Source organism: Phaseolus vulgaris, chromosome 10 (assembly GCF_000499845.2).
Source record: "Phaseolus vulgaris cultivar G19833 chromosome 10, P. vulgaris v2.0, whole genome shotgun sequence".
NCBI classification, from domain to species: Eukaryota; Viridiplantae; Streptophyta; class Magnoliopsida; order Fabales; family Fabaceae; genus Phaseolus; species Phaseolus vulgaris.
Window position 1 is genome coordinate 9,707,219 of NC_023750.2, and position 24,446 is coordinate 9,731,664.

General features: G+C 45.2%; 1 protein-coding gene across 1 annotated transcript; it reads right to left on the minus strand.

The window, feature by feature from the left end:
- Positions 1 to 603: 603 nt before the first annotated feature.
- LOC137814170 (uncharacterized) lies at positions 604 to 1,302 on the minus strand. Its single transcript, XM_068616763.1, has one exon. The coding sequence runs from the start codon at positions 1,300 to 1,302 to the stop codon at positions 604 to 606; it is 699 nt and encodes a 232-aa protein (XP_068472864.1).
- Between the last annotated feature and the right edge of the window lie 23,144 nt (positions 1,303 to 24,446).

Here is a 24,446-nt window from a genome sequence, read left to right on the forward strand (position 1 = left end):
CATCAATATTGACCCAGTGAGACCAGATCATTGTTCTGAAACTCAGGGAGGTAGAGAAGGATCCGAAAGGCGCCTCTACCCCCAGATGAGGGAACAATGGTCAAGTTATGAAGGTAAGAAAGGTCACATCGCCAGAACCCTACGACGATCAGAAGAATCCCAGGCGATGACAGGAGTAAGGGCTCACTTTGCTGGGCAGATCCGGTAAACTGTATTTTAATACCAGTTTCGAGTTAAAACCTGCTGCCTAGTAAGTAATTTTATGCTAAGGTTTGTTGCATTAAGTTCACAAGTTATATTAAGTGTCATCGCTTGAAAGTTAATGGTTGCTCAAGTTTACTTTGAGTTAACAGTTTGATAAGTTGTTATGAGATTAACAGTTTATCCAAGTTCGAAGCATTGTGAGTAAGGTAAGGCTCGAATATTGCCGAGTTAATTCGTTTGAGTAAAGGTAAAGGCATGCAAAGCAAGTAGAAAGACGATATATGGGAAGTGAAAATGATAGAAGTGGCAATTCAAGTTCACATGCATACATAAACAATTACATAAGCAGTATAACTGCAGATAAAGTGTTTAGAAAGAAAAGGTGATAGGGGAAGGCAGCTAATCTTCAGAGGGTACAATCTTCCTGTCCACCACCTCGTTGCAGATCGACACCATGGAAAGATCGAGCTCGGGATATTGACATGCTACTTGCTCCAGAGCGGCGTCAAACCCGGCGGTGAGGACATGGGCAGTGCTCTGCTCGAGCTCTTGTGCTTGCTTCTTCAGTTCTTCCATTTCCTCACAAGCTCGAGCAAGCTCTTCAACAGCTTTTTTGCCTTCGTCTCGGGCATGGGCCAGCTCTGCGGCAGTCTTTTTGGCCTCCTCGCGAGCTTCGGTGAGCTCAGCGAGAGCGTCATCCCTTTCCTTCTCGACCTTTCCAAGAAGAATCTCCCGATCAGCCGATCTCTTCTCGAGGTTTTCCACTTTGGTCGCATCCGCCTTTTTTGCAGCCTCCAAGTCTGCCACCTTGAGCCTATATGGGACCAGCTTGCTCTCCAAGTCGATCTTCTCTTGGAGTTGGAGGTGCAGTTTCTGGCGCAGATCGGAGGCTTCCTTGCACATGCTTCTTAACTCAGCATCCATGGCGTCCTCCAGCCTTGAGTGCTCAATCTCCGCCATCATTAGGTTGCAAGAGAGCTTTTCCGCCTCAACCCTTATCATGCGGTTTGACTCCTTCAGCGCAGAGTTCTCATCTTGGAGCTTCTTGAGTGAGTCCTTCACAGCCCTTGATACAATCGAGGGAAGATCCTCCGCCATCATCTTCAGTCGGGCTGTGAAGGGTCCCAAGATCTCTTCGAAGGAGGTTGGGAGGCTTGAGGTTGTTGCTGGAGGTGATGGGGGGGTTTGGTGCTGACTTTCACCACCACCCTCTTCAGTTTGTAGGGCAAGTGGGGCTTCTTGGCGTGGTGGTGAGGTCGGAGATTCTATTATGAGTATCGGCGAGATTTGAGCGCCCTCATCTCCTCCTAGTGCGGCCCCAGCAATAGAAGTGGTGGAAGGAGGACCCTCTCCAACAGACACGAACGGTGTGGAGGCGCTTGGAGGGTTCTCTATGAAGTTTGTGTCGCTGCTTTCGACCACTGGGGGCGCGGCGGCCAAGGGTGTTGCTTGGACTGTTGCTAGAAGAGCTGGAGGAGAGGGCGGTTTGGTGTTGGAAGCGCAGGTGGTGTAGAGGTGGCCACCCTCTTCCTCTTAGTGATGAGGCCATCCTCAGTTTCTTCATCGTCCTCTTCTTCCTCTTGGACCACTTGAGGAGTCTTCCTCTTGGGTTTCCTCAGAACTAGTTTCTTCCTTTGTGGGGCGGGTGGTGCCACCGAAGGAGTTGGACCTCGGGGAGGAGTCTTGCCTTGGGCAGTGGCGATCGCCACCACCGGGTTGGGCACAGCTTGGGAGCCCGCCGCGAGCTTGTGGGATCGGGAGATCGCCCTCAATTCCGCTAGTTTCCCTTTGCCCATCATGTTATCTGCACAAGGTAAGGGATAGGTAAGCAACCAAAACAGAAGCAAAAGATACAAGTATATTCATGCAGAGGTAACACAAGCAGCACATAGATAAATGATGGAATGCCAAAATAGAATGGTAAAAATACTAAGTTAGTGTTAAACTTGGTGTGGAGGTGGGGGCTAACCTATGTGTATTTCGAGTTGGCTCTCGAAGAACTCGTAGGGAATGATTGAGGCAGTGGGGAAGGTGATGTTGGCAGCAGCCACGCTCTTCCAAAAGAGACAAAGATCTTTGTCTAACGCCCCCATGTTGTCAGGACTTCTTGGTCTCCTAAAGCTGTCCTTGGAGTCCTTGCTCCCCTTGTTTACCCAATTCAAGGGGAAGCCGTCAAGCAGTGAGGGGTCTTGATCATTCTGGCACACCTTCACGAACTTCCCTTTCCAGTCTTTGTAAGATTGCTGGAAGATTGAGAAGATTGATCTCCCAGCGATCCCATTCAAGCTGACCCAGAGGCGATCTCCGGGATTCTTTACCTCAAACAAAAAGAGGAAGACGTCGACTGAAGCTGGCAGCAACAAGTGCGCGCAGAGAATTTGGAACGCCCTGACGAACGCCCAGCTGTTGGGGTGAAGCTGGGCGGGGGCGATGTTGAGCTCGGTTAGTAGCTCTCTCTCGAAACGGGTAAAAGGAAGCCTAAGCTTCACTTTCTTGAAGAATGTAGCGTAGATGAAGCAGAACAACTCGCCGTTGTTCCCTTTATCATCCGCGCAGATCGGTTCTCCCGGGAGGCAGGGCAGCCGGTCATTTTGCTATCATGCTCCTTATGGAAGGAAAGGTCAGGTTGATCTCCTCTCCTCAATCGGTGAACGCCCAACTCAGTGTTTATCGAGGAGGTCTCTTTTAGCAGAGTTGGGGTGGCCCAAGGATAGAGCTCCTTATAGTCTTGCGGAGGAAGAGGGGCTCCTCCGGCGAATGGTGGAGTTGCCTGGCTAGGGTTGGCGTGAGAAGAGGTAGGCCTCTCAGCCTGGGCAGAGGGAGCACCAGAGGCTCGTGATGGGTCACGTGTCGATGGAGGATTTGCCCCAGGGGCAACCCTACGAGTTTTGGGTGGAGGGTTTCGTGATGAAGAAGCAGGATTAGCGGTGGACTTTGTGTGAGCCATCGCAGGAACTGCAAAGGAAAGAGAAAGGGATGAAATGAAGATAGCAGAGAATGACTCGTTTGGGGACGAAGAAGATAGAACGAATGACTAAGGGTTCGTTGGGACAGACGTTATTATGGAACGAAACCTTAGGTTACGAGAAAAAGAAAAACAGCCCACAACGTATGCTTCAGATAGATAATGGATGATGCAAACCGATTAAAATGCAACAAATACCAATAGGAGGAGTAAAAGGGGTACCTTTTTGTGATCGGAGAAGCGATGAAGAAAGTTGAAGATTGAGAGGGACGAGAAGCTTCATGGTTCGCAGAGAAAACGTTCTGAATGTTTGAGAATGAAGAAAGATGATGGAACAGTGAAAAGCGCGAAGGGTTTAAGGGTTTTCGAACGTTTTAGGAAGCGCAAACGGCAATTAAAAACGACCGTTGATGAAGCCACGTGTCGTATGATTGAAAAAGGGGTTGGTGGAGCGTCAGAAAGGCAGAGGGTACGAACGTACGGAAATCCGTACCAGCGCCACGTAGATCGACGATGACGTGACCTCCTACTCTTTTCGCTAGACAAGTCTCAGCTTAAGACTGGGGGGCTTGTGTACCGATCAGGTAACCGGAAGTGATGACGTGGCGGCCAGCGATAATGTAGGCGTGTTGAACGGGACACCTGGCTGACAGAAGGGAAGTACATCGGGAAGTCTGTGTAGTCCCCAATTGTTGGCTTGGCGTTCTCCGATCTCTAGTATGTATAACCGGCGGTCACCAGGCTTGCGTCATAGTCGCCGTATGTGAGCTCTAGGAGATCAGGTGGTTAGAGACCGCCGAAAGGGCCACATCGCCGAAAGATCAGGAAGGCTTGCCTAAGGCTTTCAAGAGGTACAAGTACGGAGGACGAGGTTATCAGATGATCACTCCCTAGACAGAGGTCGGGGCAAGGGAACAGTTTCCCAGAACATGCATGATGTACGAGTGAAGTAGATCATGATAGCGGCAGGCGAGACCACAGAGAAGGTGTGCATGGTGACACCCCGTACTCGCCACTCAAGGGGTCGCGCTCTAAGGAAGCTGTGCACCAAGTTACTCCTTGCATGAGTAACTTAGTCAAATAGCTTGAAGAGTAGAAGTGACGCTTAAGTGGAGAGGGATCCAGATGGTGACACGTGTACAGTTAGATGTGAGCCACGTGTCCAGAGGTGTAACCGTCAGGAGAGAGAAACGCTCAGGTATATAAGGAACTCTTAACAGACTTTTGAGGTACGCTTTCCAGAACACTTCAGTACGCTTCTTAGTACACTGAGATTCACGGCGCACGGTTCCTTGAGTTTAGATATTCTCTCTGAGTTTTTGGTGATTCCGTCACTGACTTGAGCGTCGGAGCGCGATCGGCCGCAGCGGCGCCACTCTGTTTCTTTGTTTTCTTCAGGTTCTTGCGAGGAATCGAGACGTGAAGATCGAAGGTTAACGTGGTGCGAAGCTGATCAAGAGAAGCATCCTTGACGTGGCAAGACTCTTGCACTCAGGTCAACCGGCAGGATCAAAAGGCAAAGAGGGTGAGTGTTCTTGTGTGGTCAAGATCACCTCTTTGTTGTGTTGAGTGTTTGTAATCTATTGATTGATTGATAGTGGAATACTTAGTGGTTTTCTGGGAACTGGATGTAGTCCTGGTAAGGAGTGAACCAGTATAAATTGATTGTGTAATCTCTCTCTCTCTCTCATACACTCATTACAAACTATTTGATGTGGTTTTTGTCTTTGCTGCTATAAACAACCGGTTAAAACAAAATTTCAACTGATTGTTTTTCTGCAAACAGTTTTAACAACTTTGATTTTTTGGCTTCCCTGATTGTTGTTTCTATGATTGTTGATAAATCTTCATTCTTAGCCAATCTTTGCGAAAATCTTTTGTCAAACAATTCACCCCCTTCTTGTTTAGGCCATTATTTCTAACAGATTGATGCCCATTGCAAAAGTAACAAGTCACTTGCTTTTACACATATGGAACTTATTTATAAAATCTCTAATCACAATCAGAAAGGTTGGTTTACCATTACTTGTTTGTTTTTAAATGACTTACGTCTCATTTCCCTCGTTGTTTAAAAGAATAATCTCTTCCCTAGATGCTTAAGATAAAGGATCAATTCAATTAATAATTGGCCTTACACACAAATATCTTTGTCTTAAAAAAATATTTTATTCCATATCTCGCAAAGGAATACTTACAAAGAGATTTTCAACCACATAATTGTATAATTGGTCATCTCAATAATAATAAATCCTAACTCCATAATTTTGTTTGATTGATCTCAAAGTAATACACTATAAATTAGTAGTGAATTTTGTCTCACTTGAACCAAAGTTCCGATTAACATTATTGTATTTTTAAATACAATTTAGATATTTTTCAAGCTATGAAGTTTTATACCATATGGATGACATCATATTGACATCATAGCCTAGAAAGTCACTCTATCTTTGATATATGCCAATAATAATTGCTTTCAAAGCCATGTTAAGAAAAATTATATCTCAAATAGTCCATATAGATTTTTATTTATAATAAAAACAAATACAAATTGTTTTATAACAAAGAAATATCATTTTCAAATTTTTCGTGGAAGGCCAAAGTGATTGTTAGTATATCCATAATAAAAATTGGAGTGATTTAACTAAAACAACAAAAATGAAAATGTATTATTGATAAGTGTCAAATTTCAGTAATATTTCATATTAAAATGCAGACACTTATGAATATTAATTGATAAAATAACCCCTAATTTATGAATTTATACATTTTTCCCAAATTTGTGTTAATTTCAGGATTCTAAAGAATAATGGAGATGGAAGGGCAAAAGGAGAATTTACAAAGCCAAAAAGGGAAAGCTGGAATGCAACAAAGCTCGCCCAAGCCAGATGCCCTAGAGGATCTCGCCTAATTGAGCCCTATCTCCTGTAGGCGAGATCACTCCAATGACATTGGACCTTTTTTTTCGTGCACTTGCCTACGCCTAAGACAGAAGTTACTTAGCCCAAGCCCAACTAGGTTAAATGTGAGGCTTGAGCCACAACCTTATGAAATAACCATTGAGAGGAAAATAATCATTGAGTGGATTGCAAGCTAGTTGTTTAATAAAAGGTGTTAGAAACCCTCGAGGAGGCAATCGTCAAGGAGAAACATTTTGAATCTTTTTTACTTGCTCTCCATGCTTGTAACAACTAACATGTGTGGCTAATTCTACCCTTTGGGATTGAGAGTAATATGTTCAAACTCTTATGTATTGAGGTGATATTTAAATATAATATTATGTTCTTAATTGATGATTGGTATTATCATTTTGTTTGTAATGCTTGTTTACCATGATCAAGATCCTTAGATTTGACTGGAAAGCACTTTTAAGTTTCTGACTGAAATGATAATGATTAACATATTTGAATGCTAGGAATAAATTTGAAATATTAATTACTATCAAGGTCTATTCGTAATGATAAGATGTTTTTATAAATATGTGAGGAATCGATATTTAGAAGACTCCTTAATAAATTTATATGCGAGAAATCAATATAAATGATTTTTATACAGACATCAATATCAATCTAAGGATAAAATATTATCATGCTCATCAAAATACAAAAGAGTAAGAAGGGTGAACCACAATCCCAATTTTCTCAATTGAATCAACTAACTCTTTACTTTGTTTTTAGTTAAATTTCATGCAAACTATTGTCAATATCAAATCAAATCAAATTATTATACATATTCTTATTCTTAGTGAATGTTACTATTAGGATTTTAAACAATTATTCCTTGTGGTTTCGATATCCGTCCTTAGGGACAAAGTATTACTTCTGACTCTGCACACTTGCTCTGAAAAGAGTCATCAATTTTTTGGCGCCGTTGCCGGGGAACAATTGAATTTTTTAGTACAAATTTGTAAATATTGTAAATATTCTAACTATTTTTATTTGTTGTTTATTTTTTTTTTTGCATATTTGTTTTTATTTTATTTTCATATTTAATTTAAATTTATTTTATTATATTTATTTTAATTTTTAAATCTTAAAAAAATATTATTCAGTTATTGCTAGTGAATCCCTGTGCTAACCCTTGAATTAGCTGTCTTATATGATATTGAGAGGTCAAATTCCCAAAGACCAATTATTATTTGAAGTAGAGATTGAAAGGGTAGCTAGAAGAAATAGAAAGACAAAGACAAAAGAGAGACAAGAAGATACTAGGGAGGAATCCTCAACCACTTCTTCTTTTGCCACAAATATTTTTCAAGAGGATAGCAACATGGCAAAAGGGCAAGCACCACACCCTAGGAGAACTCTTGAAGATTATGCAGTGTAGCAAAGGCCAAGACATTTTTCTAGTATTTCAATACCTGTTATCACCAGGGCCTTGGAGATTAAACTCGCTTTCCTTACTCTCATCAGTACCCATCAATTTATAACAATGGATCATGAAGATATATTCACATTTGTCTACATTTTATGAATTGGTGGTAACAATGAGCTTCCATTTAGATGATGTTAAAAATGTCTATATGCATTTATTTTCTTTTTCGTTGGCAAGAAAGGGAAAAGAATGGCTCACATCACAGCCAAATCAGAACCTCTCTAGCTGGAGGGATGTAGAGGAAAAGTTTCTGCACAAATTTTTTCCATTATCTCACTACATCAAAGCAAAGTCTGAAACCTTTATGTTCAGACATGACAGAGATTTAAAATGATACTGAGAAAATGCCCAAATCATGGGTTTGAAGGCATTGCTGAAATGAGCATTTTTCATAATGGTCTCAGATCTGATACTAAGATGCATCTAGATGCTGCAGTTGGTGGTACAATGATGGCAATGGATGCAGGAAAAGCAGAAAAGATTATTGAGGCAATGACATCCACATATTATCAATCACAAAATGATAGTAAAAATGATCCAAAGAAGGGCATAATGGATCATAATATTTCAAAAAAACATTTGGCCCAAATTAAAATTCTAACACAACCGTTGGAAGCATTAACTACACAAATGGCTAAATTGCCACAACAATTACAAGTTGTGCAAGCTTCTTAGAGTCAGATTCAACCAATAAGGTGTGATTTGTGTGGAGCTTATCATTCCAATGGGCATTGTGTGTATTAGAATAATTCATCTGAAGAAGAAGCTCATTATATGGGAAATCAAGGAAGGCAAGGTGGGTTCTCCAAAAAAAATTCTCAAGGTTGAAAAAAAGAAGAGGAAGAGAAAAAAATTTAGGAAAGAAAAATTGAGAGTGAAAAGGAAAAAGAAGAGGAAAAATAAAAAAAAATAATCATTGAATGGATTGGAATCCAATTGGGAGAATAAAAGGTGTTAGAAAACTCTAGAGGAGACAACCATAAAGGAGAAACTTCCTGGATCTTCCTTTCTTGCTCTCCATGCTTGTAACAACCAACATGTGTGGCTAATTCTACCATTTGAGATTGGGAGTAATATATTCAAAATCTTATGTATTGAGGTGATATTTAAATATAATATTTTGTTCTTTATTGATGATTGGTATTATTGTTTTGTTTGTAATGCTTGTTTACCATGATCAAGATCATTAGATTTGATTGGAAGGTACTTATAAGTTTCTAACCCAAAAGATAATGCTTAACATATTTGAATGCTAGGAATAAATCTGAAATGTTAATTTCTATCAATGTCTGTGCTTAATGATAAAATGTTTTTACAAATATGCGAGGAATCGATATTTACAAGAATCTTTAATAATTTTATATGCAAGGAATCGAAATGAATGATTTTTATATGAGCATCAATATCAATCAAATGATAGAATACTATCATGCTAATCAAAATACAAAAGAGTAAGAAGGATGAACCCCAATTCTTATTTTCCCAGTTGAACCAACAAACTCTGTGATTTGTTTTCTTATCAATCATTGCAATCATAACAAACTCGAACAAAATTTATTATTTTATTTTCTATTTAGTGAATCTTTTACTTGATTATTCAACTGTTCATCGTGGGTTCGATATTCGTCCTTAGACACAAATTATTACTTCTGACAACACAGCGCACTTGCTGTAGAAAATGCATCACTTATCCAAGCCAATAATGTATAATAATATGGGACTTAGGACTTTTGTAATACTCAAATACAACATTATCAGAACAAAAAAAAAAAAATTCTAGATGTGTAATTATGTATACACAAAGAAACTATCATGTTTTACAAGAAAAAAATGAGATATATATATATATATATATAGTTTCCTTCATATAGGGATATATATTGTTGTGCACAACATGTCAAAATGAGCCTAGGGATAGTGAAGGAATGAGTGCAACATTGGGTACAAAAACACACCTTTTGGAGACGAACAAACAAAGAACACACAAAGAAATGTCACAAGAATGAATTTTATTGTTTATTACATTGGGTGAATGTACATCATCTTCTACTAGGTAGGTATGAGACAATTATATACATACATACAACTATATACACCAACTAATAATCATAAACATCACTAAACTTTCTAATGTAATAGACACTGCTGATAAGTAACATGCTTGTTTAGATAATCTATGCAATTAGACTCTAGATGCTCTCATCCTAACAAGAAATTCAATACACAAGATCTTACAAACTAAACATTGGAGTGCATCTGCTTTCTACTTGCATTATAACAAACAAAACTTATTAAGTGGTCATTTTTATACTAGTTTTGGTAAATAATATTTGGGATGTTGGTTTGCAATTGTTTTAAACTATTTTTTTGTAAATTCTGCATCATTTTGTTGTGTATGGTTTAATGTTTGCAGAAACTATAGTTCTACTTAATCTGTGTTTGGATATCCTACTATGCTTGTATATTGTGGATTGCTTGGTCTATCCTTCTATTTTGAACAAGGAAGCTTTGATGATGTCTAAATTTGTCTTGAAGATCTAGTGTTGTTGTGCATGTGTTCCTAGTTAGGTAGATTGTCTTGTAAATTCTCATCTCATTATGATCCAAGTAAACCTGATTTGAAATCTCTTTTAAATGTTTTTTTCCAAATATGTGTTTAATTTAATAAGTTGATTCTTATATTAATCAGTTGAAATTACTTTTATGCAGTCTCTTCAAAATTTAATAATTTAATATGTGCTGACTTAAAAGATTGTGAAAACTGTGACTCCCTCCAAAAGAATGTTCATTATCTTTTGAAAACCTTGAACAAATTCTGAAGAGGGCAGTCAAATTTTGAAACTGTTCTTGCCTATCAAAATTGTGTTTTTGGCAAAGCTGGTCTAGGTTACAACCCAAGCACTAAGAATAAAATATTTTACAAGTTTTTTTTGAAAACAAGAAATCAGTGTATAAACCTATCATAGCCTACTCTTTTTTCTTTGAACAAGGTTACACTACTAGATTCTGTAGGGTTAGAAAATTTGATATGCTTGAGGGTCTTGTTAAGTTGGTGCCTAAGAGTTCAATTAATATCATTGGGCCCAAATTTATAAGGGACCAAATCTTGATCCATGATTGTTTTGGCATGAATCATTCACAATAAAACAACACCTACGGTACTTGGACAATGACTCTTCAAAGGATATTGTTTAGAGAGAAGAAGACGCTTGTGAATCTACACCTTAAATGTGATGATGTTTTTACAAATGGTTAACAATAATCAAAGAAGGATCCTTGGAAGAAGTAGTAGAAATGAACAATATTAATGTCTCATTTAAAAGATTACTGTATGAGTGAGAAACAATCACATATTGTTTTCTACATATCAAGAGGTGAAGTTTAATGTTGTTCAAAAAAATAACTGGATAAATTTTTGGATCAACTAATTTAAATCAAAGCATTTTGTGCAATATTTTTTAATCTTTTAAAAATTCATTTCAATAGGTTGTTTGCATCTCTGATACTTATTGTATATCTTCAATAAATAGCTTACGTGTACTTTGTGCCAATTCCTCTTTTGAATTTAAATCAATCAGCGAATCATGTATTTGTAGTGTGCATCAGAATCTGAATTTTTGTAATATGTAGCTATTTTTCACAAAATTGTGACTAATTTCCTTAAATCACACTAAAGGTGAGTGAAATCAATTTTATTTTGAAACTGACAAATGCAATTTCCAAAACTGTGTCAGTTGCTTTTTTTGAAAAATAACTCACCTAACCATCTTTATTGTATCTATCTTCTGTGCATATATTGCTTGTGAAAATTCTCAATACGCATCACTTATCACGAAACACAATTTCATTCTATTATCTGCATTTTCAAAATATTTGTATCATGGCCTTTTCATGTTGTTCACCTTAGAGGAAGAAATCTCGCATTGCAAAGGGCTCAACCAAGGTTGGACACTTAGAAACGTGGTTCTCTGGAGATAATGAGAAAATCAAATTGTTTTTGTAGAAGATGATTAGAAAGTTCATCAATACTCTAAAACATCTAGTATCAATTGGTTTAAAGAATAAATTCTCAAAGATGTGAGAAAAGCACTGAAACACCAAAAAACTGCAAATATTTTTGGATATGAATGGAAACATCTTTCCTAACTTGGTGAAGGTTTTCTACACAAATATAACCTTTGAAGGAAGGAAAATGTCTTCTCATGTTAAAGGAGTAGACATGGAAATCACTCTGACGGGTCTGAAGTACTCAAGAGAAAAAGTGGACAAAGGAAACACCAATGCCTTGGAGGACTTCAACAAAATGCAATACTACATTGCTTCATGGATGCTGAGACCAAGGGGCGTCAACCATGTTGTATTAACTGAGCAATATTTGGTACTTTTGTACTGGATAATGAAGAAGATTAAAGTGAACGGGATATATGTCTTTAAGGAACATATGCTAAAATCTATAAGGTTATGTGATTATCATTTTCCTTATGTCATACTTCTTTAAAAAAATTTGCAATATTTTGAGGATAACCTTGATGAAGAACTATATGAGGTGCTAAAATCGTCTCATGAGGTTAATAATGGTTCTTTGATCAAAATGAGGTTTCTAAAGGTAAATGATTATTGGGTCAACAAAGAGGATGATTCTGATGGTGCCTCTGCTCGATCAAGTGCAACTGCAGGTCCTAGTGTTAGTGTTGGACCTAGTACCCGTATTGATGAGTTCTATAACATGCAAGCATTAGTTGCTTATGAATCTCTGGTTGACCATGGAATTCCAATGTCACGATTCGAAAGGCTGATGATAAACCGCATGGATACAATGGCAAATGACCAAAAAGAACATTATGAATTTTGTGCAGCAAGGTTCCAACATTTGGACAAACAAATTGAGGCTGTTCAAACTCAACTTGGAGAATTTCAGTATGGAAGGAAGATATAAAAATGTATCTGATCCTGCCTGTTGACCGGAGCGCTGGAGAATGCCTCGTCAAAGGATCGACGTGCGCGCCGCTTCTCACTTCCGTTCCTCCTCTGGATCTATCTCAAGAACCTGCAAAGAAACGATACGGCGCCGCTGCGGCCGATCGCACTCCGACGCTCAAGTCAGTGACGGTATCACCAAATACTAAGAACTGGAACCGTGCAAACTCTCTCTCTCACAAACAGCTCTGTCACTCGCAAGCGTAAAGTGTATGAACTGAACGTGTGTACCTCAGAAAGTTCGTTAAGAGCTCTTATATACCTGGTGATTTTCTCTCTCCTGGCAGTTACAGACTTGGACACGTGGCTCGTATCCAACTGTACACGTGCCATCATCTGGAGGCTCCCTGACTTGGCGCTGCTTCTACTCTCATTTTGGCTAAGTTACCTATGCATGGTACTGCCCAGTGCATAGCTAACTTAGGAGTGCGATCCCTACTGAAACTGGCGAGTTAGGGTCTTCATACACCTTCCCTGTGGTCTCGCCGGCCGCCTTCATAATCTGCTTCTCCTTCATCTTCGGCGATGTGCTTGTTCTGGCGACTTCATCCTCAACCTGGCGATCACCTATTCTGGTAAGCTGGAGATCGGAACACGCCAACTTAACAATCGGCGACTACACGTGCCTCCCGACTTCCTTCCTAACTGCCAACCTGGCGCCTTGTCAACACGCCTACACTGTAGCAGGGTGCCACGTCATCGCACCCGACCACCAGGGCGGTACACAAGCCCTCCAGTCTTAAGCGAAGACTTGTCTAGCGAAAAGACTGAAAAAGCCTTCGTTAACACCGGTCTACGTGGCATGGACGCAGAATTCCAAGCGATAGTACTTTCTGCTGCTCTGACGCTCCACCAAACCCTTCGCGCATCGTTCGACACGTGGCTCTCATCAACGGCTATCTTCATCTGCCGTTAGCGCTTCCCAAAACCATTTCGAAAACCCTTAAACCCCTTACGCTCCTACTGTTCCATCACTTTCTTCACACTTGCATACACTCTCATTTCCTTCTGCGAAAGCTCTCGACGTTCCTCGACGCTCTAGATCACCACCTCCCTTCAACATTCTCCTGATCATCGAAAGGTAACTACTTTCCTTCATCTGCTGGGTTCCCTTGCATTTTCACCGATTTGCATCATCCTGTAACTGTCTGGTGCATACGCTGTGGGCTGTTTTTCCATTTCTCCTTCTGCGTAACTTAGGGCTTTGTCGATCGTCGCAACGAACTCACATTCGTTCGTCTTTCACCTTCCTTCTATGATCGAGTCAGCCTTTGTAACCCTCCTGATTATTTTTTTTCTTTCTTCTTCGTTTGCAGTTGCTATCATGACTCGCACGAAGATCACCCCGAACCCCCCTCCATCAGCGCGAAACCCTCCTCCACAAGCACACGACTCAACGCAAGTTCGTGGTGCTCCCTCTTCGCAGGCTGTGAGGCCTGCGTCTTCCCAAACCGCTCTGGCCCAGGCGACTCCACCAAACGCTGGAGGAGCCCCCATCCCTCTGCCAGACTTCAAGACTTTATACCCATGGGCTAACCCAACCCTCTTAAAGGAAACCTCGTCGGTGAACACTGCGGGAGCGGTTCTGCGATTGACCAATGGGGACGAGGCCCACCAATCGTTTCACAAGGAGCACGATGAGAGAATGATGGTGCTGCCTTGCCCCGCCGCTCTGCCAGTGTGCGCCGATGACAAAGTGAGCGCCGACGGGCCCTTCTGCTTCGTCTACACCACTTTCTTCAAGAAGGTCAAACTCAGGTTCCCTCTTACTCGATTTGAGAGGGAACTCTTAACCGAGCTCAACATCGCTGCCGCCCAGCTTCACCCCAACAGCTGGGCGTTTGTCCGAGCTTTCGAGATAACGTGCGCCCACCTGGGGTTGCCCGCGTCAGTGGACGTGTTTTTATTCCTGTTTGAGGCCAAGCACCCAGGAGATCGCCTGTGGGTCAGCCTGAATGCCATTGCTGGGAGATCCATTTTCACCATCTTCCAGTAGTCGTACAAGGATTGGAAGGGGAAGTTCATCCAGGTTCGCGCAAATGACAAAGACCCTTCCCTTCTCGACGGTTTCCCCTTGTATTGGGTGGACAAGGGGAAAAAGGAGTCCAAGAGCTGCTTCAGGAGGCCCAGAAGTCCTGATAGCATGGGAGCTTTGGACCGAGACCTTTGCCTATTCTGGAAGAGGGTGGCAGATGCCCACATAACATTCTTGACCCCCACCCTGATTTCCTTCGAGTTCTTTGAGGACCAGTTGGAATTCCAAATAGGTCAAGACGCTACACTCTTGTCTTGACATTGCTTCTGATATTGTTTCTGGGCGTCTTGTGCGACACACACAAGACTTTGGTTTTATCTTTTCTGCATATGCCTGTTTTTGCTGTCTCATTGCCTTGTACAATAATCTTTTTCCCCTTTGAGCTAACTCATGCACTTTCGTTTCATGCAGATACCATGTTGGGTAAGAACATGCTCGCCGACTTGAAGGCGCTCGCCCGCAACCACGGGTTGGCGACCGGTTCCCAGACGGTGCCCAACTCGGCGGTCGAGAAGGCCATCATTCATGGGCGATCACCGCCTAAGGAGCCCACTCAACGAAAGAAACTGGTCCTTAAAAGGCCAAAGCGAAAAGCCCCCCAAGTCGTCCAAGAGGAGGAGGAAGAGGACGACGAGGTCACTGAGGATGGCCTCGTTACAAAGAGGAAAAGGGTGGCACCACCTTCTCCACCTGCCCCACCCCCTCTTCCAGCTTCAACACCACCATCAACACCTGCTCCTCCTCCCTCATCGCCAACACCACGAGCCCCTTCACCACCAGTCCAAGCAACTCCACTGGCCACTGCGCCACCAGCAGTCGAGGCTCAAGAGCCAAACTTTCTGGAGGACCCCCCAAGCGCCTCTACGCCCCATATCTCAGCTGGAGGGGGCCCTCCTTCAAATGCTTCAGCTGCAGAGAATGTTCCGACCGGGAATGAGGTTGCTCACACCTCCCCAATTCTAATTACCGAGTCCCCGGTCGCGTCGCCACGCCAGGAAGCAAACATTGAAAACCCTGCTAAGGAAGGTGGCGGCGAGAACCCTCCACAAGCCCCCCTGGCGCCTCTCCAGGCATCCAACCTTTCCCTTGAAGTCACAAGGATGTGGGAACCTCTGACTGCCAAACTCAAAAACATAGCAGAGGATATCCCATCAATCATAACGAGGGCTGTGGAGAGCTCCACCAGGAGGCTTCAAGAAGATCTCTACCACCTCAAGACTGAAAACAGCACAATGAAGGTTGAGGTGGAGAAGGTGGCCTTCAGCCTAACGCTTGCGGAATTGGAACACTCCCGAGTAGAGGATGCCCTGAGTACCGAGCTTAGGCTTGCGCGCAAGGAAGCTGCTGACCTTCGCCGCAAAGTCCATGAACTTGCCCAAGAAAAAGTTGAACTTGAAAGCAAAATCGTGCCTCTGCGCACCAAGGCGAGCGACCTGGAGGCTCACATTCAAGCTAATGCCGATAAGGTACAAAAACTGGAGCAAAGGTCAATCGACCGCGAGAAGCTACTTGGGCAAGTTGAAAAAGCGAGGGACGACGCCATGGCTGATCTCGCAGAGGCAAACAAGGAAAAAGGGAAGATGGCTGCCGAGTTGGCCCAAGCTCAAACAGAATCCAAGAAGGTTACTGACGACCTTCTTCATGCTCAAGAGACCAACAAACAACTCCAAAAACAGGTTGAAGAGCAGGGGCAGCAGAACAAGGAGCTCAAGGAACAGGTTGAAGGACTTCAAGGGCAGTTTGAAGAACTTAAGCTAAACTCTGCTCAGATTCTGACTGCTGGATTCGAAGCCGCTCGGGAGCAATTCGCATGCCTATTCCCTGATCTCGACCTCAGCATGGTGTCGTTAAACAACGAAGTAGTAGATGGAAAGGTCATTCCCGCCGAAGGCTCAACCAATTCCACCCCATCTGCTTCTTTATAAATTCACTTGTATTTACCTTGTAAAAACTCTTGCATATGTGTTTTGAACAGTTACTTATTTCAATAGCGAAACTTGGATATTCTTTCTTCTGACTTCTTTTGAGCGCTTTCACCTTCTTTGTATGTTTAACTTTGCCGAGTTTAAATTAGCGATTTTGCAAACACGACCTTTGGCGTAACTGCTTCGAGCCGATTCAAACTTTAAGCAACGATCGCTTTAAACAACTTGTACCCTTGAGGCACTAACCTGATCATAAGAAAAGTTTCCAAGCAACGAACTGTAACTCAATCATCGGTTCAAACAACGTCCCACTCGACCTGCTTTATCAAACAAGTCTTTCAACATTCTCGCCGTCGTTTGAACTTTTCCCGATCGCCAAAACCTCTTGGTAACACCAGCTTTTCCCAGCCTCATGCTTTGGAAGTCATTTCTTTATCTGGGGCAGAAATGCCCTTTGGGATCTTCCTTTACCCCCCTGAACTTCAGAGCTGAAGACCGGCTGGCTAGGCGTTCTCTTCGAACCTACCTTAGCCACCTTTCAAGCTTCTTCCGCCCTCTTCGCCATACCTGAACTCGTTCAAGACGAGAAGGATTTTATCTTGCCTATACCCGCATGTAAGCGAGAAGGTCTTTAACTCGCCTGAGCTCGCACAACGGCGAGAAGGACTTTATTTGATGCCTCAACTTGCCCAGGGTGTACATCTCCTCCCCCTGGATGCACTGAGGATCTTTTCTTTCTCTCGCCTGCGCTCGCTCAACGGCGAGGAGGTCTTTAATTGGCCTTGGCTTGCACAACGGCGATAAGGACTTTATCCGGTGCCTCAACTTGCCCAGGGTGTACATCTCCTCCCCCTTGGATGCACTGAGGACCTTTCTCGCCTGCACCCGCTCAACGGCGAGGAGGTCTTTAACTTGCCTCTACGTTGCCCCGGGAGTTACATCTTCTCGCTCCCAGAAGCACGGAGGACTTTTCCTCTTTCTCGCCTGCACTCGCTCAACGGCGAGGAGGTCTTTAACTTGCCTCTACGTTGCCCCGGGAGTTACATCTTCTCGCTCCCAGAAACACGGAGGACTTTTCCTCTTTCTCGCCTGCACTCGCTCGACGGCGAGGAGGTCTTTCGTCTGGTGCCTCCGATCGCCAAATAAACGATGAGGACTTAAAACTTAACTGGTGCCTCTAATCGCCGAAAAACGATGAGGACTTTAAAAACTTAACTGGTGCCTCTAATCGCCGAAAAACGATGAGGACTTTAAAACTTTTTTAGAAAGCACGCGATATATATATTTTCTTGCCTCAAATCATGTACAAATGACAAGGTCTTTCTTCAAACTTTCGAAAATAGCACACATGCAATCTGGAAACACCTTATACTTCGAAAACTCTTCTTTTATTGGGTGGCCTCATTAAAAACCCTCCTTAGGGAAAAAAGAGTGCCCCCTTGAAACTGTTTTAACAGAGACATTGTAATATAACATTTGTGTTTGTCTTTACTTACAAAGCTCTTAACTATAGTACAACTTCAGGTGTGTGGCGTTCCAGGTACGAGGGATCGCCCCTCCTTCCAGCGTCTCTAAGCGGTAGGCTCCGTTCCCGAGTGCCTCGGTTATCCTGAACGGTCCAGTCCACTTGGGTGATAGTTTATTCTCCATCTCGTACTGGTGGGCCTTCCTCATCACCAGATCGCCTTCTCTAAACTGCCTTGGCATCACCTTAGAATTGTACCTTCGCTCGACCCTTCTTTTCACCGCCTCAGCCTTCAGCCTTGCCTCCTCCCTGACTTCATCCAGCAGATCCAGGTTCAGCCTTCTCTCTTCATTCGAGTCTTCCTCTACGAAGTTCTGGAATCTCGGCGAGCTTTCCTGGATCTCCACCGGAATCATGGCGTCACACCCATAGACCAAGCTAAACGGGGTCTCATGGGTTCCGGATTGCTCGGTGGTGTGGTACGCCCAGACTATACGGGGCACCTCCTCAGCCCAACTTCCCTTGGCTTTCTCAAGCCTTCTCTTCAAACCTCTCAACAACACCCGATTAGCTGATTCCACCTGGCCATTCGTCTGAGGGTGCTCGACGGATGCAAACACTTGCTGAATTCCAACCCCTTCACAAAGCTTCTTCAACAGGTGGCTTGCAAACTGAGTCCCATTATCTGACACCAGGCGCTTAGGCACCCCAAACCGGTACACGATGTTCTTCCATACAAAGCCTTCGATCTTGTGTGCGGTGATCTGGGCCACTGGTTCTGCTTCAATCCACTTGGTGAAGTACTCAATCGCCACTACCAAGTACTTCATCTGCCTGATCGCCAGTGGAAAAGGTCCCAGGATGTCGATTCCCCAAGTATGAAACGGCCAAGGGCTATAGATCGACTTCAACTCCTCGGGAGGTGCCTTATGCCAATCGGCGTGCTGCTGGCACTGTTTACAGCATTGGGCATACTTCTTGCAATCTTCTCTCATGGATGGCCAATAGTAGCCTGCACGGAGAGTCCTCGCGGCCAGAGCTCGACCCCCGACGTGACTTCCACATATTCCTTCGTGGAGCTCTGCCATAATTCTCGTGCACTTCTCGCCGTGTATACATTCCAGGAGTGGGTGAGTGAACCCAAACCTGTACAGATCGCCATCAATCAATGTATACTTGCTGGAATTTTTCTTTACCTTCCTAGCTTCTGTTGGATCTAGCGGGAGGAGGCCATCTGCCAGGCACCGCTTGTACTGTGTTATCCAAGTGTCTGGCTCATGGGTGGCGCAGACCTGCATCACGTCCACCTTCTCTCCTCGACAAGCTCTAACTCTCGGCGATCTCAGAGTTTCTTGCGTCAAAGACTTGTGGCTTCTCGCTGCTCTCTCCGTCGACCTACTTATCTGAAGGACCAGGTGATCTGCTACAAATGCCCTCAGCGTCTTCAGAGTTTCTTGAATCACTGTCCTCTGCCTACCCCCCTTGCCTGAACTGGCGAGCTTAGCAAGCAAGTCAGCTCGGGCATTCTGTTCTCGGGGCACATGTACCACTTCAAAAGAGGCAAAGGAACTCTTCAATTCCTGCACATACGCCAAGTAAGCCGCCATTTGTGGATCTTTAGCCTGGAACTCGCCTGTTACTTGCCCTGTGACTAGCAGCGAGTCACTCTTAGCCATCAGCACTCTGGCTCCCATCTCCTTGGCCAGCAGAATCCCGGCGATCAGCGCCTCACACTCTGCTTGATTGTTGCTGGCTTTGAAGGCGAATCTCAACGTTTGTTCGATCAGCACGCCGTTGGGTCCTTCCAATATGACTCCAGCACCGCTACCCTGCTGGTTCGACGATCCATCCACCGAGAGTACCCAACGGAAGTCATCTCCTTCAACCCGCGTCGCCTCTGATGAGAGCTCGACTACAAAATCTGCAAAGATTTGCCCCTTGATCGGGCCTCGGGGCTCATATTTGATGTCAAATTCTGACAACTCCACTGCCCACTTCACCATTCTCCCCGCAACGTCAGGTTTCTTCAAGACCTTCTGGATGGGCAGGTCAGTCATCACCAGTATTGTGAAGCTGCGGAAGTAGTGGCGCAACCTCCTCGCCGAAAACACCACAGCCAGCGCAGCCTTCTCAAGGGCCTGATATCTCGTTTCTGGGCCCTGCAACACCTTGCTCACAAAATAAATAGGCTTCTGAGCCTGATCCTGGTCCTGGGCGAGCACCGCACTCACCGCCCTCTCAGTCACAGCGAAATACAACCTGAGAGGGATTCCCGCCAGTGGTTTGCACAGAACCGGCGGGCTCGCCAGATATTCCTTCAGCTTGACGAAAGCTTCCTCGCATTCTTTCGTCCAAGCGAACTTGTTATTGCGCCGCAGACATTGAAAATAGGGATGCCCCTTTTCTGCGCTAGCTGACACGAAGCGAGATAGGGCTGCCATCCGACCTGTTAGCTGTTGGACCTCTTTCACCGTAGCCGGGCTTCTCATCGCCAAGATGGCGGCACACTTGTCTGGGTTGGCTTCTATTCCTCTTTCAGTCAAGAGAAAACCCAAAAATTTTCCAGCCTCCACGCCGAAAATGCATTTCTCCGGGTTGAGCTTCAACTTGAACTTGGCGATCGTCGTGAACAATTCTTCCAAGTCTGCAACGTGCTTGCTTTTCTCCTGCGAGGTCACGACCATGTCATCGACGTAAGCTTGCACGTTCCTTCCCAGCATTGGTGCAAGTACTCGATCCATCAGCCTCTGGTACGTGGCCCCCGCGTTCTTCAGCCCAAACGGCATCACCTTATAGCAGTAGCACGACCTCTCCGTCATGAAGGCTGTTTTCTCTTCATCCATGGGATGCATCTTGATCTGATTATAGCCCGAGAAGGCATCCAGGAAACTCAGCAGCTTGCACCCTGCAGCACTATCAACCAGGGCATCAATGCTTGGTAAAGGATACGAATCCTTTGGGCAAGCCTTATTCAGATCGGTGAAATCGACGCACATGCGCCATTTCCCGTTGCTCTTCTTCACCAGTACGACGTTCGCCAACCATTCAGGGTACTGGACTTCCCTGATGTGGCCTGCAGCGAGGAGTTTCTAGGTCTCATCCTTGATCGCCTGCCTCCTCTCTTCATTAAATTTCCTTCTCCTTTGTCGCACCGGTCTCACCATGTTGTCCATCGCCAGATGATGGCACAAGAAGTTGGGATCGATCCCGGGCATGTCCGAAGCGGACCAAGCAAACGCGTCCAGATGCCGCTCAATCACCTTGGCGATCTGGTCCTGGAGATCGACCTCCAGAGATCTTCCGAGCTTGAAAACTTTCCCCCCGATCTCCTTCTCGAGCCACTGCTCGACGGGTTTGGGCCTGGATTCTCTGGCGATCACCGCCTTGGCGATTCCCAGTTCCCTCACTTCCTCGGGGCGATTCTGCGCCTCTTCCTCCTCCAGGCCAGCCTCTCTCTCCCCCAGCTCAGCGTCTACCATCTCTACATCCCTTCCAGCGATATCCTCTGCTGCCGGCGGTCTGGGCTTCACACCGGGAGGTGGGGTGGTTGTTACATAGCTCACGGACCTTTTGTTTTTCAGGCTATTCTCATAGCACCTTTTCGCTTCTTTCTGGTCCGACTTGATCGTGATCACCACCCCTTCCATGGACGGCAGCTTCACCTTCATGTGCCGAGTCGATGGAATTGCGCCTATCCTGTTAAGGGTGGGCCTTCCCAACAGGATGTTATATGCCGAAGGGGCGTTTACGATGAGGTACTTGATTTTCTCCGTCCTCGACCCAGCCTCATCTGTAAACGTGGTTCTCAGCTCAATGTACCCCCTGACCTCCACCTGGTCACCAGCGAATCCATATAAGCACCCTCCATAGGGCCTCAGCTGGTCAAGGGGCAGTTCCAGCTGCGTGAACGTCGGCCAGAACATCACGTCTGCCGAGCTTCCTTGGTCCACCAGAACTCGGTGGACCTTCCTCCCTGCTGTTATCAACGAAATAACTATGGGATCGTTGTCATGAGGCACAACGTCCCGAAGATCCTGCTTTGTGAACGTAATGTCCACCTCCGGTGAGTGATCTTCAAACATGTCCACTGCCATCACCGATCGCGCATACTTTTTCCTCTGCGATGCGGTGCATCCACCACCTGAGAAACCCCCTGCAATGGTGTGGATTTCCCCGTGGATTGGCATTTCGTGTTGTTGGGCTTCTCCACCTGCCGGCTGGGAACTCGACGCTCCCCCCGTCCTCCTATCCAGCAGATAGTCGTTCAGGAACCCGCTCTTAACCAGGTTGTCGAGCTGGTATCCTAAAGATAAACACGAGTCCAGGTTGTGGCCAAAGCACTGGTGGAACTCGCACCAGGCGTCCGGTTTTGACCCCAACATCTTGTCGCCCACCTTCTCGGGCGCCTTCAACCTAGCAGATATGTTAGGGATAGCGATCAGGTCCGCTAGTCCCATGACGAATTTGTGCTTAGGCGGGCGATTGTACTCTCGGTGTGCTGGTTGTTGGCGTGCTGGCGGTTGGCGCGCTTGGCTTCTTCCCTTATTTCTCCTATCGTAAGGATAGCGAGTCCTTTGGTCTTTTCTGGCCGCCGCTGCCGTTTCCAGCACCCTCTGTGGCTGGATCCTGGTCTGGGCGCGTGGCCTGGCGGGAGCCACGCTGCCTCTCTTCTCGGCGACTTCACTCTCATCGGCGATGTGGGCCACCGCAAGTCGCCTGACTTCAGCAAACGTCGCTGGATGAGCCCTGATCAAGGCCTCGCAGAATGGCCCTGGCTGCACGCCCTTCTTGAAGGCATAGACCAGCATTTCTTCATCCTTGGCCGGCGATCTGACCATCTGCGCTCCGAAGCGATTGAGGTAGTCTCTGAGGGACTCCCCATGGTACTGCCTTATATCAAACAGATCATAGGACACCCTGGGCGGTGCCTTGTTCACAATATACTGCTCGACAAAGATTTTCGAGAATTGTTGAAAATTGGTTATGTGGCCATTAGGCAGGCTCACAAACCACTCCATCGCCGTTCCCTGGAGCGTGCTCACGAACATCTTACAGTAGACGGCGTCCGACCCTCCCGACAGCATCATCTGTGTGTGGAACGTGGTCAGATGAGCCTCTGGATCCTCCACGCCGGTAAAAACAGCTTTAACCGGAACCACGCTCGTGGGAATTGGCGTGTCGGTAATCGCCTGAATGAAAGGCATTGGGAAAACACGAGGCGGCGTCGACGGTGCCACCTCTTCAGCAGAAGAACGAACCTGCTGCTCCTGAAGAGCTCGACGCAGCTCCTCAGCTACCTTGCTGAGCTCCTCGTTCCTGGCGCGAGAGGCGACCAGGTCTTCATGTATCCTTGCCTGCTCGACGCGCGAGGCTTCTACAGTGGCCTGCAACGAGCGCATCATTTCTGCCATCTGCGCCATGGTCATGGCGGCGTCGCCTTCAGCAGCGACGGGAGCCACGGGACTGGAACAATTGCTTCTCATCTTTCTCATTAACTTCAGCGAACCACAGAAATACAGCAAATAACACTTCCACCACGATCGAATCAGCGATCAACCGGAGAAAACTCAAGAAACTGCGCAAGAACCCAAGAACACCGCAAACCTTCGCAGAAAACCACCAAAGAACTCGAACTTCCACCAGACAGATTGCGCACAAGCAACAAAAGACCTCACTCCACCGATTGAAAGCCAAACAAACGGTACAAAACACAAACTCACCGAACGAAACTCAAAGAAACTGCAAACGACGGTTGCACCAGCACACAACCGCGCAGAAAACCTCGAAAACTTCCACGAACTCACGCTGTGGATGGGAGCACGTTTTACACGGTCCCACGGTGGGCGCCTGATGATCCTGCCTGTTGACCGGAGCGCTGGAGAATGCCTCGTCAAAGGATCGACGTGCGCGCCGCTTCTCACTTCCGTTCCTCCTCTGGATCTATCTCAAGAACCTGCAAAGAAACGATACGGCGCCGCTGCGGCCGATCGCACTCCGACGCTCAAGTCAGTGACGGTATCACCAAATACTAAGAACTGGAACCGTGCAAACTCTCTCTCTCACAAACAGCTCTGTCACTCGCAAGCGTAAAGTGTATGAACTGAACGTGCGTACCTCAGAAAGTTCGTTAAGAGCTCTTATATACCTGGTGATTTTCTCTCTCCTGGCAGTTACAGACTTGGACACGTGGCTCGTATCCAACTGTACACGTGCCATCATCTGGAGGCTCCCTGACTTGGCGCTGCTTTTACTCTCATTTTGGCTAAGTTACCTATGCATGGTACTGCCCAGTGCATAGCTAACTTAGGAGTGCGATCCCTAATGAAACTGGCGAGTTAGGGTCTTCATACACCTTCCCTGTGGTCTCGCCGGCCGCCTTCATAATCTGCTTCTCCTTCATCTTCGGCGATGTGCTTGTTCTGGCGACTTCATCCTCAACCTGGCGATCGCCTATTCTGGTAAGCTGGAGATCGGAACACGCCAACTTAACAATCGGCGACTACA

Excerpts from the sequence above, each read along its gene's own strand:
- LOC137814170 (XM_068616763.1), bottom strand. The coding sequence starts at position 1,302 with ATGGCGGAGGATCTTCCCTCGATTGTATCAAGGGCTGTGAAGGACTCA.